The 20077-nt window shown below is 38.9% G+C and overlaps 1 protein-coding gene across 6 annotated transcripts in view; it reads right to left on the bottom strand.

Annotated features, from left to right (window-relative positions):
- Nucleotides 1–258: 258 nt before the first annotated feature.
- Nucleotides 259–20077, bottom strand: part of LOC105255294 (fasciclin-1) — a 232184-nt gene continuing 212365 nt past the window's right edge. For 5 of the 6 annotated variants that reach the window (XM_011264495.3, XM_011264496.3, XM_011264497.3 and 2 more), the window contains 5 exons: nt 13809–14023; nt 11718–11880; nt 11340–11481; nt 10915–10956; nt 259–6749 (listed from right to left, as the gene is read on the bottom strand). In XM_011264495.3, coding sequence (XP_011262797.1) covers nt 6559–6749; nt 10915–10956; nt 11340–11481; nt 11718–11880; nt 13809–14023 — 753 coding nt within the window. In that variant the 3' untranslated portion in view covers nt 259–6558. The remainder of the gene's footprint in view (nt 6750–10914; nt 10957–11339; nt 11482–11717; nt 11881–13808; nt 14024–20077) is intronic. The other variant, XM_011264500.3, reaches the window with a different exon arrangement.

Raw genomic sequence — 20077 nt, 5'->3', positions numbered from 1 at the left:
AATATTGTAATCTTCAATCTTTATTCACGCAAAGGATTAGATCATCTTGAGTTGGCAAATGACTCGATCTCTTGCGTTGTTCGATGCACAGAGCATCGCTACATTTTATGTAAAATTGCGTGACACGGAATAAACGAGAGAATGCAAGACTTCTCTTCCGATGTCGATGTATATATATATATATATCGCCGTACATATTTACCTTTTATCCAGTGCCTGCGACATCGTGGACTATTCAATAAAACGTCTTTTCTGATCTGTGTCTTGTAGGTGTTCTTTATTCTTTGTAAAATCATACAGCAAAAGCGATCGGATCTACACAGTGTAGTGAAGCGAGATACAAGTGAAGTGAACGTTCGCCGGACGAATGACGGATTTTTAAAGGAGTTTGCTTCTTCCCATCGCCTTGATCAATTCTTAATCCGAGGGATGATTTTTTTATCACTGAAAAAAATCGACGAATGCTATTCTTCTTCTTACGTTAGAATTGATAAAACATAAAATATGTTCGGGATTTTAAGGATTTTAAATTGCACCTAACGTTTAGATATTTTCTATTTCTGCTTATCAAATCCACGAATTTTTGTTTCAATCTTCCAATCTAGGAATTCTTTTGGATTCTTATTCTCGAATAAAGAATTGATATGCCGTTGATCCGTCCGCAAACTCCAGATACATATATTCCTTTCATCTTATTTTTTTCTTTGAAAATTCGATTGGCCCGAATAGCGCAAGATCCTTTCGTGAAAATCGTTGGCTAAAAGCGCTATTTCTGCGCGCGTGACTTAGAAACTTAATAACTAATTCAGACGAAAAATACAAGTAATGCAAATATACGTATATACCTAGATTCTATAATAAAAACTAGAAGTTTCCTCGAGATTAATTATATCCAAAATATATGTTACCTAAGATCTTATCGTCGGCTGGTGACGGTGGTGTGGCAATTAAATATCCAGCGATGTCAATTCATGATCGTGTGATGAAACAAATGTCTTTTATACAAATAGCTCTGTGGTACATAAAATTTGATTTCCCCTACTATAGTATAGGTATATATATATATATATTATATATAATATACATATATATTTATATTATATATTTTTATAATAGAGCTAATAAATAATAATAATCCCTTTTTTTAATAGTCAGTTGTAATTTCTGTGAAACCCGCCTATCCGGCGCTTAAAATACGATATCGTTTACACGTTACGTTATACGCTCTTCGCATTCGAAATTTTTAAAAACCACGATCTCTCTCTCTCTTTCTCTCTCTCTCTTTTTCTCCTGCGTCTTTCTCCCTCTCATCCCCCTTATGTCACTTTACGTACTCTATATCCTTACATATTAATGATTTACCGTAATGTGTGTGACGTGCTTAAGTTACTGGTTGCACTTACTGGTATCACCTGCCGCCAGAGCGGGGAGTCGCGCTCTCCCCGGTGTGGCCGTAACTTTAAAAAGCTTAAAAACCCCCGTACTTAGGCTAACGAACGTTAACGTCGCGGCGCGTGGCGCCGTTTCATCGAGTCCGCTCTAAAAAGCGCGCCGCTCGGCCCGACACTTTAGTGCCGTTCCTGGACTACGCGCGTAAATGCAATCAGTAGCGTATCCTTGCGTCCTTAAATCGTCGGTTCCTCGGATCCTCAGGCTTCGGACAGCCGCGAAGGAGACCTCGAGGGACTTTTGTAAAGCTACGGGGGACCCCAGGAACCTCGGATTGTCGAGCCCTTAGATACGAAAAATGTGAAACATGTGGCTCGAAATGATCGTGCGACACGAGGACAGAGGGAACGTCTGTCTTCGTGAGAAACTTTTTAAATGCGCGCGCGTGTGTCGTGTGTAAATGTGTGTATGTTATGCGTGTACACAGGAAACTTGTCGATGCTGCACGTTCGCGATCATTTTCGCCAGTGTTCTCGCGAGATGGAACGGTAGAAGAGTAAAAATGGCGACAATAAAAATGACAGCAAGGACTATCTTCGTTACCACGATGACTATATATATATATATATATATATAGGAGCCGCAATTAATTTACGTCGCGTCTGTTTGACGTGTCAACGGATTTTCTTAATAATTAACGCTTTCAAACGGAACAGTTTCTAAAGTTGGAATGCATAAGAATGATACTATGATGGAATTTTGATCTTAATAAGCGCCGCCGAAATCTGAACACCCATAGACCCATATAAATCCACAGTCTCTCCTCGAGTTATTTTACTTTTATATTTATTCAGAACTTTTCTCTAGCAACATTTTTAAGATCCAGAAGTTACAAAAGATTTTCAGGGATCTTCAGATATCCAGATCCAGCAAACGTTTCATGCAATATCTACTACTCACGTCTACGAGGATTGCGCGGCTATAATTCTACTTCTTTTCGTAATTAATATTTATAATTAATAATTATTCATAAGGATAGCTAAACTTAGCTGTATCTGTTCGCCATATCTTCGTTTGCTAATTAGAAATCATAATTGTACTTTCACGTAATTTTTTTTCATTTTTTTCTTTCGTAAGATCAATCGAACGTCATTGACGGTGAATCAAGACGTGAGAGAAGATTTTCAGAATAGCGCGTTAAAAACGTGAGATTCTTTAATAGCTACGTACAATGAGATTCTTTACAAACGCGGCTTGTCTCTGATTCGTCGGGAATGACGAACGATTGCCCACTCAATAATTTATATTTTTTGCAACATTATTAGTAACATCACCGGCGGCGTGTGCGTCTTTTTTCGTATAACGTTCACGAGCGTGAAAATTTAAATCTCGCGTGGCATTTAATTTCTCGTCTCCCGCGTGTCGACTCGAACATTCCCCTTTCGATTTATGGCAGCCCTGAAACCTCAGCTCTTTTACACTGACTGCGTGGCTGTCGAACAAGCTGAACATTAAGACACATCTACACGGAGAAATAGAGTTTCGCTATTTTTTCTTTTTTTTTTTTTGGTTCATCTAACGAGCAAACAGTTTTAATTAGAGTTTATGTATATTTTATATAGGTAATAATTGTAATAATAATAATAGTAATAATAATAATTCGTAATATCAATTCATCCCAACAACAAGTTTAAGTTATCATCTGATAGTGTATTTTGTTTTCTCTTTCTCTCCTTTTCCCTTTATCTCTCTTACCATCCTTTTTGCGGTTCATTCTTCTTTAATCGATACTTTCTTCCTCATTAATATATATCTCTGTTTATTATATATATCTTTATTTGTTTTATATATATGTATAGACTGATATCAACACGTATAACATCGACCTTTTTTTATTTTTGTTAAATCAAGATCTTGTGAAGAAGGTTGTGGCTACTTCGATTACGCGCGCCTGCTAATTACAAATTCTCTTTTTATACGTGACTAACGCGAACAAGTCACCGGATCGTGTTGCGAAACTCAACGACCGATCCAATCAGTCAATTGTCTTTCATTTAGGTTTCGGCGTTTTATCAGTTGAACGTGAACTATTCTGCGTTTCTTGACGCTTCGCCTTTAAGGAGGACACGAAATTTCGAGGTTTTTACCCTCCTTCGAGTTTCGACCGTGCCAAGTACTCGTTTTCTTTTTTTCAACCCTTTCGCCGCGAAGGAAGCGTACGCTTGCAGCCGGGACTTTATTCGTGAAAGAATGTGAAATCGATTTTTCCATAGCGAAGACGGAAACTAATTGGAAATCTTCGTTTGTCTTTTAATATTCAATATCCTTTAATATTCAATTCTTCAGGAGATAAGCTTACACGAGAATATTCGTTAAGAGAATATTAATTGAGGAATGAAGTTTAGCTTCTTTGTGCTTTCGTGTCCGTCTGGCTTCAAAATACAAAGAATATTTAAAAATTTAATAATTCAAGAATCAATCTTCTCGCGTAAAGTGTCACGATTACAATATATTTGAGAAATAATTTTACCGTCAAAAATTTATGTCTCTGTCACGTTTATAAAACATTTTACTTATTTCTCAGCCGGGACTTTAATCGGAGAATATATCGTGCAGCGAAAGGGTTCGATATTTGCTTTTCGTTTCTAATGGTAAGTTTATATAGTTTCTTCTTGGCCGCGTTCTTCGAAGTTTTCTTTCGAGACGGATCCTCGCTATTGCTTACACGCATACAGCTAAGGTCTTAATGGTAAATTCGCTATTTTAGATTCGATAGACAAAGTATATGTGTGTGTATGTATATATGTATGTATGTGTTTGTGTGTGTGTAATGCAATGAGCATGAATGTCGAAGGAACAGAAAGTTCATTGGAATATAGTTATTACGATGAAGCGGTAGAACTCTCGTGGCACCGAAAGTAGACATGGTCACGGAATGTCTTCCCGTTCCCGTAAAAAATAGGCGAGTCAAACGAAATGAATAGGAACTCATTCTGTAGAAAATTATGAGTCGTCTTTATAACGTCAGAAGGATTAATTGAACGATATCTCTCTTCGACTTTTCTCCAATTCATTGCCATTCTCTTCTTAATTTGTCTAAATGCGGAATAAAGTGATTTATTTCTTTAATTTCTTTTTTACTTTATATAATTTTTGTAGCTTTTTTTACTCTATAGAATGCACTTTCCTATTAATTTCTTTGAAGATTTACTCAATCCTAGAAAACATACTTTTAATTACAACAACTTGCAAGACTTAAGGAAAGCCAGAGAAATTAAGCGTCTCTTTTTCTGCTCTCTCGCGCATTCGTTATTCGAGATATCTTATTTTTTTATCTTTTATTTTTATTTTTTTTTTTTTTTTTTGCTAAATACGTGTATAATATACATCTTGACATACCTACTTTTTTCAGGGACCATTTTTAAAACTGCTTTTAAGGTAGAGCTCTCTACCGCTTCCTCTTGTTTTTTTTTCTTTGCTCTTCCTTTGATAATAATAATCGTACAAAAACTCAACCGCAAGCCCGCGATATGCGCAACGTGCGTGGCAGTATTCTCGGTAAGTAGACAGTGTAAATACGATATGATACATAGCAGTGTGCCGTGAACCCTTTACACGAAACGACGAAAAGGGAACGATATTAGCTAGAAATACGTCAGTGTTGATTCGATCGTGAGACTATCGTGAATCAATACGGCGACGCTACATTGATTTAAGCCGACCGATTTCCGAGAATCCAAAGAAATGGAAGTTCGAAAGTCTGTGGGATCTACAAGCATCCGAGAATCCGCGATTCTCTCTGGAAAAGTCGAAGAATCGAAAATTTACGGATTAGATGATTTATGAAAAATCCGCGGCCATCTTGAGATCCGACAGAATCCGACGATTCAAACTCAGAGGATCCAAGGATCGAGGAGCATTCTGAAGGATCCTGAAATCGGTTCGAATTTCCGAGACGAAAAGATCCGATGGATGGATCTGTTGTTCCAAAAGCGCTTACTCATTCGCTCTGCTAATTAATCGAATTGGTAACTGCGCGTTCGATTTTATTACCGTCGTCAATCGAAAAGGACGATCAACATTATTGCACTTGGTTTTATTACTGTCGTCGCTTCGGAAGGAAAGGATTATCGTATTTTACGTTTACGATTAGTGTCGTATAAAATCGTAGGATTCCGCGAAGGAATCGCGAAGTCTTGTTCTCAATGTTACATGGAACTTTCTGATGTATCATTAAGTTCTTATTATGGCTCTCTACAACGTATGAGGTCAAAATTAAATCGCATAATTACCGATCGATCGATTATTCGACTGGTTTAAATTTCGTTTAAATTGATTTATATAATAGAAGAAGAGTAAATATTTCATTTCTCGATTCAAATAACAAGACAGAGTGGCGATCGATGGTCAAACCGCGATTTCATTTGCACCTCACGCGTCCACTCGTTCACTCGGTAACAATCGCATGATGTACGGGATGCAATTCGTCGTTGCCCTTGTACTCGAAGTAGGTTCCTCGAAATCTGCACCTCTCTCCCTGCCCATTTATTTTCCCACGCCCCTCCGTCCCTCAATAAATTTATTTAGATTATTTGGTACGATTAACCATTTATTTGGTACGATTAACGCTTCTAACCCGTAAAATTGTCCCGCTACGTCCACGGACGATTACTCAATAAATAATAGGCTATCCTGGCTTTTTTTTGAGGCCGTGCGATCGCGAATGCTCGATCGTCCTTCCGTCGTTCCCTCGATGAGAGCGCCTCTCGTTCTTCGAGCGATCGTCCAACGTCTTCTTCTCAACTTTCGTGTCTTCCTCTCTCGTTAACGATTTTTTTAGAGTTACGTATACGCAAACGAATCCGCGGATCCCTAGACCCCCTCGAATCTTCGCGTATCCTTCGATCCTCGCCGCTGTCCTCGGCTCGTCCTTAGGTCCCTGGATCTTTGGTCTCGCGGATTCTCGGGTTTCTGGATTCTTTAGATTCTCTTCCCCTTCCCCGCTTCTTCAAGCTGCGATCCAACGTCAGGACGATCGATCGTGCGCCTTCTCGCGTTGCGTCGTCGCCGGCGCCGCTTCTCGCGCGAGAACGATCGTAAACGGCCCCAAGGAAATTCCTAATAGACGCATCTGCATAGACGCGAGACGATGCGACGCGTTCAGGTTGCTTACAATTGCCACTTAGCTATCAATATCATGATCAGGTGAGGTGCGAGAGTGGCCAGCGATGCTCCGCCCGTCACCCGGACATCACTATCCTTGAAAAATACGCCATCGATCACGTGGATTATTCCGTTGGTGCACTCGACGTCTGGACGTACGACACGGATTTTGGTATGCTGCCATTCCAAAATGTAGCCTGAAAAAAAACAAAGAGCGAAAGAGAGATTGACGATGATCTCTAAACCTGGGTGCTAGGGGCTGGTTAGTTACAAAAATGAGGAGATTGTGAGAACTGAAAGCGCACTGCGATGCAAAATGCAAAGCTCCCTCGACCTGACGATTACCCGGAGGATCGCCAGATCTCGAATTAACAACATGAGGATGGATGGATACAAGTCTACAAATCCTAAGAAAATGTTATAGAATGCTAAAGGAATATATAAAAATTGATAAATTGTAAAAATGAAAATTCAACCAAAAATTTTCAAAAATCAACGCCCTAATAATATATTTGACAAACTAAATAATAATATATCTAGTAATGAGAGGACACATAACAGTGTCGTAAAATTATAATTAAAATTCTGTTGGCGTATTATCATCGCTAAATTCAACAATGCGAGAGTCATGAATTTAAATTTTGCTGTTATTCTTAATTTCAATTTTTTCACATTTATGGAGTTTAAAAGATTTTACAAATTTAATTTATACAAGCATTGATTGCTGTTAAATCTCAAATATGCAGTAAATAAACAGTTTCTCACTTAAAGATTTAAAAGAAGAGCTTTCGGTGTCTGTGAAGCAGGCACGATAATCTACGAATTATAAAAAAGTACCAAGAGTTCTGATAGCACTTTTCATAGTTCTACAGTTTCTGATAAAAATTAAAAAGAGTTCCGCATTTCTTATATTAAAATATCTGAATTGAAAAAATATGCTAACTTCGCGAATCTACGATCTCACCCCGCGAATCACGACACTCTCCCTCTAAAGTACTAAAACGCGTTGAAAATTATTATTTTTGACAACAATTCTCGATAGTTCTGCTATAGTTCAGCCTATGCTGAATGATATATGCAATTTCTGACCGATATTTCAATAATTAATAATTTTTTGTGAATTTTTAATGTACTCAATCAGCAGGACACTTAGTAAAAATGTGTCGTGCTGATGATTTTCCATAGTTTTTACAGCAGTTCTATATAAGTTCTATCCTTTAAAAACATTTATAGAGTTCCGACCGTTTATTATTTCATAAATAATTTTTTACAATTATATTATTAATTGTTAGAATATCGTTAAAATATAGAGGGAAGAGTGTCGTGCTAGATTCGCGAAGTTAACACGACATTTTTTCGATTTCGATTTTTTAATATGAGGAATGCGGAACTCTTTTTAATTTTTATTAGGAACTGTAGGATTATGAAAAGTGCTATCAGAACTCTTAGTATTTTTTTTAAATTCGTAGATTGTCGTGCCAGCTTCACAGACACGAGTCTTTCGACAAAACTAAATAGTTTCCAAAAAGAATGATCTTACTCTTTAAAGTATTAAACTAGATGTTGGATTGAAAATTGAGATCGAAAGTAAGAGAAAATGTTCGATTCGAGGTAACACATTTGTGATTCCAACGTCACTTTCTTTCAAATTACTCAAGCATCTTTTCCTTTCGGTTAACAAAGTCGTCTACTTAATCCTTTCCTCGCCCATGTGATCCTCGTTGAATCGCCACGTAGGATCGTAAAACGGAGCAGAGTTAAAGGGCTTCGGGAAAACGCTTCGGAAATTCGTTCATAGACGAGAATGACCGGCTGAGCACGTAGCAATTAGCGCCGCGAATAATCAAGGAATTTGCATTTAAATGGTCGAAAGGTGCATAATAAATTGCGCGACGGTTCCGGCCCATAATAACGCGCGTTCGTTTCTGGTTTCCACCGATCCAACGCCAAGATTGCCTTCGCGAGTTGACATATTTGTCACGGAAAGTCTCGGACCGACGTCTCGTTCTCAACAACGTGGAAAATTCTGCGCGGACGTAGACATTCGTCATGCTCCGCATCGTAACGCGATGAAAAGGACTCTGTTTATGAGAGTCCGCGGGAGAATTTCCTGAACCTCGTACGGAAGTGGACGTTGCACTTCGCAGCAGTCTGACCGGAAATGAAATCCTTTCCGTAGTCTACACGCGTCGCTCTTTACGTGAAAAGTAGCCGACTCGCAAAGCAGCGCGGACTTGATACAAGTTAGTTGCTGCCTCAAGAATTTCCAAATCAAATCAAACGAAATATTGCGTTAAAATTGCACTTTTGTTTGTTAAAACTGTGCATAAACTGTTTCGTTTATTCCATAAACTCATTATTAGCGAGCATTATTTATAATTCGGTCTCGACTGATGTAACAAGTTAATTATACCGCTTATTTCGATGTTAATGATGACAGCGGGCTTTTCACAGCTTTAACATATAAAGGGCGTTTAAAATCTTTGTATGCTCGAAAACCGATCAAATCGATTCTTTTGAAATAATTCGCTCTTATCTCAAATTACAAAAAGTGTAAGCGTTATTGAAAGATCTCTCTTTTCCTCGTTTAAGACGTCGCATTTGCGCGATTTTCGCGGGTGGAAAGGGCGAAATTCTTATCCCACACGTCGCGCGAACACGTTTGCGGTTGTCTTTTTTTCGCGCACAATACATGGAAATCGCGAAAGCGACGAGAGGGGTGACTCCTCATTCGCCCCGCGACAAAGGTAATGATATCCTATTGCCGTTGTTGTAGCAATTAATTTACGCGCAACAATGAGCGTACTCCTCGTCGTAATTAATTCCATCGTTCACAATGAGTATTGTTGCCCTCGCCGCAATTAATACGCTTTTGTTTCTCGCGTAGCGCGCGTTTCGTCCCACCTCGCTCTCTTTCACTGTCTTTTCTCTCTCTCTCTCTCTCTTTCTTTCTCTCTCTCTCTCCTTCTCTCTCTCTCTCTCTCTCTCCCTCTCTCTCGATTCGGTGACTTTTGACCTCGCGTTAAAGCCTCCGCGAGTGTCAGCTGCGACTATAACGAAAATTGTCGGCCACAAGCGTGAACGCGTTCTATTGAATCGAGAATCCGCGTTTTAATTGGTCGTGAAAATCGGGGTGAAAATCTCTCGCTTTCCCGGGTCGTTCATTGTATTGCGCGCGCACACACACTTATATTATTTAATAGCGAGTCCGATCATCAGGTAGAGGCTCTGAAACGTCGAAAATAACAAAAGCGACTTTCGAATGAGAGGCTCGCGAGGCATAGTTTAAGAACGTCTGCACAAAATGACTACAATGCAATATAATTAAAATAATAAATCGAAATAAATTAAACCAAGCATCGACGGCTCATGGCCTGTCGCTAATCTCAGTGCGAACGAGGTCTATGCAGTCTCGCGCCGTGCGAAGTTCGAATTTTATCGATGAAGGACGCCTCTTCGCCTCTCCCACGTCAGATCCCGTTCGTAGATCCTTTTCGTATACGTAAGCGTAGCATAAAACTGAAAATCGTATGTCAGCGTAAGCGTAAACTTGGCGACACGATCACTGGTAAGCTGAATCAGAACGTTGCAGCATCCAAGGATCTAACGATTCCAGGATCTAGTGAGTTTAGCAGTTTGGAATTCAAGGATCTAGGGCTCCTTCTGTTTAAAAGAGAATTCTTTTTAAGACACTATATATAGCTGTAATCCTTGAAAATTTGTAATGAAACAAAATTATCTAAATGATCAAATTTAGAATCAAAACTATAAGAATTTAAAATTATAAGGATCCAAAAGATGGCCAGAAATTTCGCGGTACGCGTGCTTAAATATTCACGCATTTCACTCTCTTAAATGAAATCAAAGAATTATCATTTCTATAAAGTAGTTGCAGTCATAAATATAATATCAAAAACGGTAAATTCTCATTGACAAAAATCAGTTTTTAATGATAGCAGATGATTTTCCAATGAAATTTTATTATCATAATCAGTGAAACGTGAGAGAACAGACTAAAATGTGAGTATTTTCGGTGAAAATCGAGTGAAACGATCTCTCATCTTGGAAGAAATTTTCTCGTTACTTGAATCGATGACATATGCACTGATTCAGTTTAAGAGAGCAAAACTCAAATATCTGACAAGATTGAAAGCGAACTTCGCCGGAGTGAGTTACGCACGTAGTTTCGTCCTCTCGCGCACATACATACGCGTGACAAAACGCACAACATGTACGCGCGAGCGTGTAACGCGGTGCGTAATAGAGGGGTGCACTCCTTCACACTCAGTAAGTGCTTGCTCGTACAAAGTGAAAGCGCTCGTGTGTCGTCGACGACGTTTAAACACACTTAACTCAACTCACCGGATGGTTCTGGACGGATTGCGTTTTCGTCGTACTTCTCATCTACATGTAATCAGACAGCAACCAGGTTTGAGAGTGTCGGTGACAGGTGGTAATGTGACGCGACGACGGTTTCGACGACGAGAACAATCACGTGGCAGACGCGACAGTCGATCTCGATAGAGCGTTAACGTTTAAGCGGGTGTTTCGTCGCTCGGGGAACGCGAGCGTCGACGGGGAAACTTTCCCTAATGTATGTGTACTTGGCGAATTTACACACTAGTCTAGTTTACGCGAGCGAAAGATCCCGCGCGCGTCAGACGAACGAAAATTTACGCGTCAGACGACCGACACCTTGAGGTGACGTATAAGATATGTATATATGCTGTGCACAAGTAAAAGGGTGCGGATACGTACGGTGTACGTTACGAAATGAAACTACTCACTTTCGCCACTTTCCTTAACGCGAATCTTTAGATTGTCCCTGCTAGTCGGGAGCTTGACGGTGTCGTTGCTCAGCTCTCTCAACTTTGCCATCGTATATGCCTGGTCCGCTATTACGAGGTGCCGCTCCAAGATCTGCTTCGTCTATAAATGAGTCATACATTTTTATGATTAAATGCAGTAGTGTAATTTTTTCCTTTTAATATAAGTGACTCTTCTTGCCATCGCGTATTCGTGGTTTTTAAGAATTTACGAATTGAAGGACTTGAAAAATGCAAAAATATGGAAATGAAAAAAATTTCGAGAAAAACGAAAGCCTCGATGGGAACAAATTTGAATATGAGATCTACATGCGACGTGCACTTAGAAAGATTACTCACATGATAACTAAATTCAGGCATGAAGAGTTTCTTGACAGCTGATGGATAGTTGTTCCCTGCATCAAACCAGGCTTTGTCAATCGGAGCAAAATACGTGAATCGCTTCGTCGTATCGTTCAGCTGATCGTTGAAGTTGCGTCGTTGGCCCAGAAAGTATGTCGAGCTGAAAAATACAAAAGGAAAAAAACGATTTCGACGGTTAGTTTCGCGCTGATACCTCGAGGAAAATCGTGAAACGATTTTACAAACGGTAAATAACATCGTAATGCCTCTCATCCGCGTTGCTTAAATCGGTTTAATTGAATCATGCGGGTTATAAGCACCGGGGAAATTTTTCCGAGGCAGGGGATTGCGAGTAGACCGCGGTAACATCGTGATGTTTACTCTATCCGCTTCCGAAGGCTCACCTTCGCGCGCTGCCTCTCTTACGGGATTAATCCGCCCTCTACTACCCGGTGGTGCTTGATCTCTCTCGCGTTTTCTCTGTCTCTCTCTCTCTCTCTCTCTCTCTCTCTCTCTCTCTCTCTCTCTCTCTCTCTCTCTCTCTCTCTCTTGCATCGCTCTTTGTAAAGCCGCCGACCTCGCTCTCGTCTACCTGCGGGGAATGCACCGTCTCTTCCGCGGATATCAATTATAATTTTAAATTAGAAGATAATCCACACAACGCTTTCTTCGCGCGGAAATCTGCCGACGGTATGACGGGGCACGATTGTTGGTCGGCTATTTGGATCAACGTGCATAAACAATCTTCTCACGGAGAGAGAATCTCGGTTCTTCATTGTTGCATCTCGGACTTTGTAAACCGTAGAGTCCCGCTCGGGTCATCAGCACTCCTTAAATCTATCGTTAAACGAGAGATCCGCGCGAATCTCTCGTCTGCGAATATTTAAATCGCAAAAATTGTATGGCTCTCTAACATTTTGGAATCCTCATATCTTTTTTAGATTCCTAATGTAAATTTCAGCATCGATTCCTCGCCAACGCTTCAACTCCTTGAACTAATCGTTTCCTGACGCCACCGGGAGATCCCTGAATATTCGGCTTCCTGTTGGATCTCGAATTCTCTCGATCATCTAGCAGAGTCGATCCTCTGAATTCTAGGACGACAGGATGCTGGAGTTAAACGGGATAGATCTGGATGCAATGGAGAGTACGACGAACCCGATATGTTCCAGGTCGGTAATCTCGCCGAGTGAGTTTATTTGCTTTTTGCGTGGCGCTTCGAGTGCCGACCGTTAAATTGGACAAGGAGGCAATATCGGAGCACGGCAGGCGGGAACGGAAGGCCAGGTTACGAATTTAATAGGTCCAACCCTGCGCAACTATGCAATTCCGGGCGTAAGACTCTTCACGATTATAGTTTTTACGTCGACGATACTGTCGAGCCGATGGGTTCGCGGTAATTGGAATGAGGATTTGTTGCGTTATTTTAATTAAAGTCGAACGAGAAGAGGACGAAGAGGATGGGGTGGATGAATCGTGCACAGGAAAGAAAGGTTTGCCGGGGTCACGTGCAACGATAAGATTTTCTTTCAGGAATGGATAAGGCGTGCAACGGTGGTAAAGATCAAATCTACCCGCGAGAGCTCGTACAAGTAGCTGCTTAAAAATGAACATTGTTCTAATTATCGATGATAGAGACACTCGCGAAAGATAGACATGCTATTCTCGTAAGAAGATGAAATCATATCATTTCGTTGTGAGAATAAAAATCAGATAGATCTACGTATTTTATTCTCTTACGAGAGAAGAGAGTACGAAACAACGGGGAAATTTTAGAAATCAAAGTGTAACGATTTATATCATTTATATTCATGTTATTAAAATATATATAAATCATGTTATTAAAATATATATAAAACTAAAGTCTTTAATGAGAAAGAGAGAGAGAGAGAGTGCCATTTATAAATAAAATTAAAATTTAATTTCAGATATCAAAATGCATACGATAGATATTTCTTCAGCCTTCTTCTTTCATTTAATGCAACTAACGCTTCGATGTTCGAGAGCTTTCATAAGACGAGAATCGATGATCCGAGTCGCTTAGCATAAAGATGAATAAAGATGAAGAAGAGGAGGAGAGAGACTTACTTGAGCATCGGATCGGTCTTGAGTTTGTCGAGTACGGTGGTGTAGGGGACCCCGAGCAACCTGTCGATTATGTGAATAATCCCGTTGGTGGCTGCGATGTTGGCGGTAATAATGGTAGCGTTCACACCGCCGCCTTCCACGGTGACGGTCTGGTTTCCCCTCGGGCCTTCCACGACGTTGAAGTAGAGCTTCTTCCTGTCGGCAGCGGTCTGTACCTGCAAGAATTCGTGCGGAAGCTCTGTAAAGGAATGCTCGCAACGTGGCAACGCGTAACTCGCGTCAAATACCGGGGTCACGTGCAGTGCTTTAAAAGGATTACATTATACGTTGAAGCTGCCACGCGATGCAGCAAGACAAGGGAGAGGACGAGAAGAAACGAGCTTTTGAATAAGAAGAACAGATGCTAAGAGAAGATGCTAAGAGCTTCAATAAACAAGTCGATTCTTCGAAGGCATAATCGAATTGGTCGACTGATTATCTATTAAAATATGCCAATATAATCTGTTCGAGATATTAATTTATAATTTCGATAACGTATATAATTTGCAGGAAAATGTTAGACTTGATTTAATTTTCTCGAAATTTGGAAACTATGCAAAGAATCGAGCGAGCGAGAGAAACCTCGAAATCTTTCACCTTCGGAGAATTGACATTTTGTGCACAAATACAGAAGGGATCGCGCATATATATTTGAAATCGGAAAGAAGACGGAGAATTAAAAGTTCTTTGTGTTTCCGTGCTCAAAAATTTTCCGCACACATATATATATATATATATATATATATATATATATACATGCACGAGAGTGGAACGAAGAAGCAAAGTTTCGTGAGGCAGTTAGATATAAGTTTTCTACAGAGTTACTATTATGCATGTTCGCTATCGAACATACGCCAATAAATATATCAATTTCACAACCTAAAGTCTGCGAAAAAATTCGACTAGTCATACTTCAATCTGTTGTTATTAAGATACAAATTGCGTTCCTGATATTTTAATCATTATCTCAATAAAATAATTCGGCATAGTTATTACAGAGGATCAAAATCGAATCATAAAATTGCACAAAACTCAAGATAATATTTGTAAAAATATTGTATTAATATTGAAAAATTTAAATTTTATCTTATAATAGTTTTGAGTGAATTTTGACGGCAAAAAGTTTTTCTTTCTCTATTGTTTTGTCTCGATTTTATTAACGTTTTTTACCTAATATTGCTTGAAATAATAATACTCAACATCATCTTTTTAATAAAATTGAAGACAATTATTATTATTTGTATCACTTGCATTTGCTTCACAAAATAAAATATATATATATATATATTCTTTGTTTTTATGAAAAAGCAGAATGCAAACTCATACAATCAGAGAACAGTATACAGCATTATTGTTGTATACGAAGTTTTGTGAAGCTAAATGTTTATATAAAATTTATTATTTTGTTCATTATATTAAATTTGTTCTTTTTAAATTTGCTCTACACTTTTATTTATTAAATATAAAATAATTAAAAATATTAAACAAGATTTTTAAAGTTCATATAATATAATGTATGTAAATTTTTCTCATTTAATTTACAAATATACGCTTTAGTTTTTCTTTTAAAGAATATTCATAATCTTAATTTTAGTATTATCTTGATAATTGATAAAAAATCTTATCTTAATCTTATTTTAAATTTCGATACAAGACAATATCAAGACTAGACTTGAAAATCCTCATCGCTCTACATGATCATTTTTAAGAAAAAAGAAAAATGAAAGCCTCCGTCTCTGACAATAGCGTGCCAATTACTTCGCGATTATGAGGACACCAAAGGGAAGTCATCAGTGGTGATAATTTCCGAAAGAAAATCGCGTAATTGCGGACCTGGGACGCGCTTTCGAGTGCGCGATCCGCTTCCTTATCAACGGACGCGAAATTTGATCTCGAGAGACAGCCATGTCAGGGTGCGATAGCAGAGTGAAACGAATCCCTTCGATCCGCCGGATTATCCAGACGATGCGGCGTACGTAGTCGTTCCCGGCAGTGCGAGCTTTTAACTTGCAAATATCGTCCGGATTGCAAATCGGCGCTCTCCATCCGTCAGCCCGTCCCGTCTCTCTTTCTCTCCTCATTCGCTCCGTCGTCGATGTCGGGACGGAAAACTCGGCATAGAGAGCGCCAAGAGGCAACGATCCCTTTTCCGGCTGATCCAGCTCTCATGAATTTCCCGGTGTGCACTCAGAGCCACTTCCGGTTACTTTCTTGACGTTTATCCCGGGATTCTCCCAGCCGAGAGGCTGGGAAAATGTGTACGCGGTGTCTCAAAAAAGATATCACGAGTATATTTTCGGAGCTATTTGGCGTCGATTTTGCTTTAAAATGAAATGTAAAGCCGAGATTCGGAGTAGCTTCTCAGAGAGTAAAAAATTTAGAAAACGTCTTTAGTTTTGTAATGAGTTCTTATTTATTATTATTCCTGCATCTTTAGATTAATGGACGGAAAATTTTAAAATTTTTACAAAGATAAATCTTAATAGAGATATCATCAAAATAAATACTTAATATTATTCCTACTAGAAATTCTGTTAATCTATTTTGAGTCTGTTGAATATATAATAGAATCTGTTTTTCTCGTTGTTTCAGCAGAAATAAATACCACGAATGAATGAAATATTTTCCTTTTATTAATTTAGAGTTTTAAACTGCTTACAGTGGAACATGGCTTAAAGTGGAACGCTTTTAATTTAATAAGGTAGGGATTTTTAAACATTTTGCGATTACTTTTTTGATAAGCACTCATTACTTCCGATATGTCTATGCAATTAATTTCCTATCCATAGCCGATTTTTCAACACTTGCAGTTATCAATTAGCCGCGCGTAAAGTCACATCGCCGTCAGGACTTTTATTTCCGCAGGGAACGATGTTGAATAAATTAATTACGAATACCAGTCGTAACAGAATAAATCACGCTATCGAAATAGAAAAGAAAAACGCGCGAGACGAGAAAGAGATTGAAATTGATTTATCTATCTTTTTGGATTCACTCAGAAATTCGCATAAAATTTGTACGTGTATTTCATTAATAACCAGAAGAGTTGGAAAGTCATTGAGTTAAATTAAATTTATCAAAGAGACTGTGATTTAATTAATAAAATATTTCGCGATCGTACAAGTTAAATATGAAATTGAATCAAGAATTTTAAGAGTTGGACGTTCATAAATCTGAAGATTAAAGGATAAAAGACAGAAAAATGTAAAAAAAAGTGTAGATCCAGAGAAGTCAGTCTTTAGCGATTCTGTAATCAATACTCGAATTACATTCCGGAATGAATTTGAATCTTAAATCAATATTCCAAACGAAATTACGCAAGGCGAGAGATGTTCTCAAAACTCGACACTTTAAATAACGCATGCTTATACAAAGGGGAGAACAGTTTCGCGGGGCGATCGCGACTAAAATTGAATTTTACGTCGCGATGCCTTCCCTTCTGGGAGCGCTTTATCATTTCAGCGTACGCGAGAGAGTCGCTCTTCCGAGACGCGCACGCGTCGGAGACGCGGGGTCATAAAGCATGAAAGCGGTGTAAAACATATCTCGACGATAAATTAGTGCGCGAGCGCACTGGTGCGTGCGGTGCTTAATGCAAATCAGACTGGATAAAAGAAGGAACAAGTACACAGAAAGAAACGTGCATATGTCTGGCGCGCGAAACGCATCGTGCCGTGTGCGTGAGTTGATGCACGGCATGTTTTTTTTCATGAGGGGTTGTTTGCTTATCATATCCTAGGACAGGGGTTATTAATTATTTTCTCTTTCGGCCCCGACGCGCGCGCAGCTTAATGCAAATTGGTCTTGTTGCGAGTGAAGAAAAAAATTATATATTCTTTATTTCTAGCGCGGCAAAAGCGGGTGCCATGAGAGATTAATAAGGTAGCTTAGGGAACGTGTTTCGCGACGTGCGGTAGACCTCGATGCTCTTGCAACTTGCTAACATTGTGCGAAATCTGACATCTTCCAAAAAGGCAGACAACTATTGTGAAAAGTTTTTATTACGACCATATAAAACGGACGAAATACAATGAAGAATACTACGTGAAGAATTCTACGAAAATTGCATGATAATTTTCGCGTAAAATGTAGAATTAAATAATTTGGTTCATTCATATAATATTTCTATTTCATTGCAGAAATATTATTAAAAAATACACATATATTTATTTTATAAGTTTACTTTTACTTTCATGATTATCAAGTAAATATATTTTTAAAAATATATTTATTTTATAATCTCAAATATTCTTTTATAGACATAAAATAAAGATCAAAGCCTCTATTTAATCTCTATTTACTTAAAAACATCAAAATGTTAATCAGTTAATCCGAAATTATTATCTTTATATTAGCATGAAAGATTTTCTAAATCAGTATTTTATCATTGCTATTTGGACTCAAATCGTTTATCTCGAACAACTGGCGGAAAGCGGATTCGTCGGCAGAATTGGCATAATACAACACACAGACGAAGGCTCTGAAACATCCTAATCAACGATCGGTCACGCGGCGGCAGCCATGCGAAAATGTCACGCCGCGTAGAAACTACGTTGTTTCCGATTAAGGGCGATTTACCCTTTGTTTACTGTGATTAATATATACACCGCTACGTACTGCATGAAGCGCAAGCAGAGTCAATATTGGTTCGCGCACGTTCGTGCAGCGTGCGCGCAGTAAATAACGGCCGATATTGCCAATCGAATCGCCGTAACTACCAGCAATTAGCGAATTGGTATTAGCGCACCTGTTCGTAGCGCTTTTATGATAATCCATTCGTAAATTAATTGATAACGTCGTCTCGACCTATCGCGATCTACTCGTGCCATGCTGGCGCTGATGTTAAATCGAATCGTCTCGCTTTTCATTTTTCTCCGACGAATTTGATAACGGATTTAGCGAAAAAAGCACACACGTCTACAACTTGTGGATTGTCCTGATGTAGCAGTTCGTATCGCGGTGAATCGTATGTATGATTGAAGAGGTCGCACTGACTTTACAACCACTATCGTTCTCTCCTCGCTTTTATACGTCCGGCCGAATGTTTATTTATACTGTGATCGAATGTTAATTTATTAAAGAGCGGGCGGAGTAATTAAAGCCAACATCCCATATCGACGTTGAATGATTGAAGCGGCTCGATGGATATTGAAGAGTAATTAGTTGTATCGGAGATTTCGCGTAATTGCGTTCATCGTGGCTCAATGTAGGTCGGCGTTACGATGAGATACCGACGAGTTGTAGCTGTTGCGCTAGATAACGCGGTAGATTTACATAGTCTCATCGTTATGGTTGTAATGATTAATTTTACGGAACGCGCGAATCGATGATATTTCTCTCTCTCTTTTTTCTCTTTAACTTTTCTTTTCTCTTCGCCATCATCGAGCTTGCAAATTAATGCGTTGCTTTCTCGCGAATCCGCTTGAAATTAATGTTATCATACTGAAAACACAATTCTTTTTGCGCAATCATTCAATGAGGATTCAATACCCGTAAATTCGCTACGATCGATTCAATGATTGCGAACTGCTACGTATTTCTGGAAAAAAAATCGTGATTCCGTCTTTAATTTGAACACAAATTAATAATAAATTTAATTTTAACATAAATTTAACTGTTTTATTTTATTCATTTTTTTATTAGAAAAAATGCATCGCAAAATTACGAAGAATGTTTGCCCTTATTTTACTCGAGATACGTATTGCGAACCTTGTCCCGTTGATTCATGCAATTCGCGAATGCGACTCGTTAATATTCATTGTTATCTTAAGCAGGGGAATCGAGAAACGAATTAAATTGCCGAGACGGAGCGATCGACCGAGAAACGTTTCCTTCCTGAAAAAGGATATCTTCTTGGCCGTCATAAAGTTCGTGCAGTTTGAAATCAAATTCTCACAACCACCTGGATGCAAGTTCCGGAAACTTAACCGCGAAAAGCGCGGCGTTTCGCGCACGCGAGAGTTTCGAAATAATACATATTATATTGGAAGTGCAACTGGCTATGGATATCGCAGACAATCGCAAAGACATGTAGGATGTATCCCGTGTTGGTGAGAAAGCGAACATCGCAGGACGCGTTGCTGCTTTACATTTCTTTCACTTTACGAGTTTTCACGCAAGATATTAGGCAGTTCTCACGTTCCGCAAAATAAAGAAATTTTGTTACTCGATGATACTCGATTAATTTTCCAGCCTTGCCTCTCATTTCTTTTTGTGAGAAGAAATATTAT

Source organism: Camponotus floridanus, unplaced genomic scaffold, assembly GCF_003227725.1.
Source record: "Camponotus floridanus strain SB8 unplaced genomic scaffold, Cflo_v7.5 scaffold43, whole genome shotgun sequence".
NCBI lineage: Eukaryota > Metazoa > Arthropoda > Insecta > Hymenoptera > Formicidae > Camponotus > Camponotus floridanus.
Note: the sequence above shows the minus strand (reverse complement) of the source record. Positions and strands in the feature narration are given on the sequence as shown.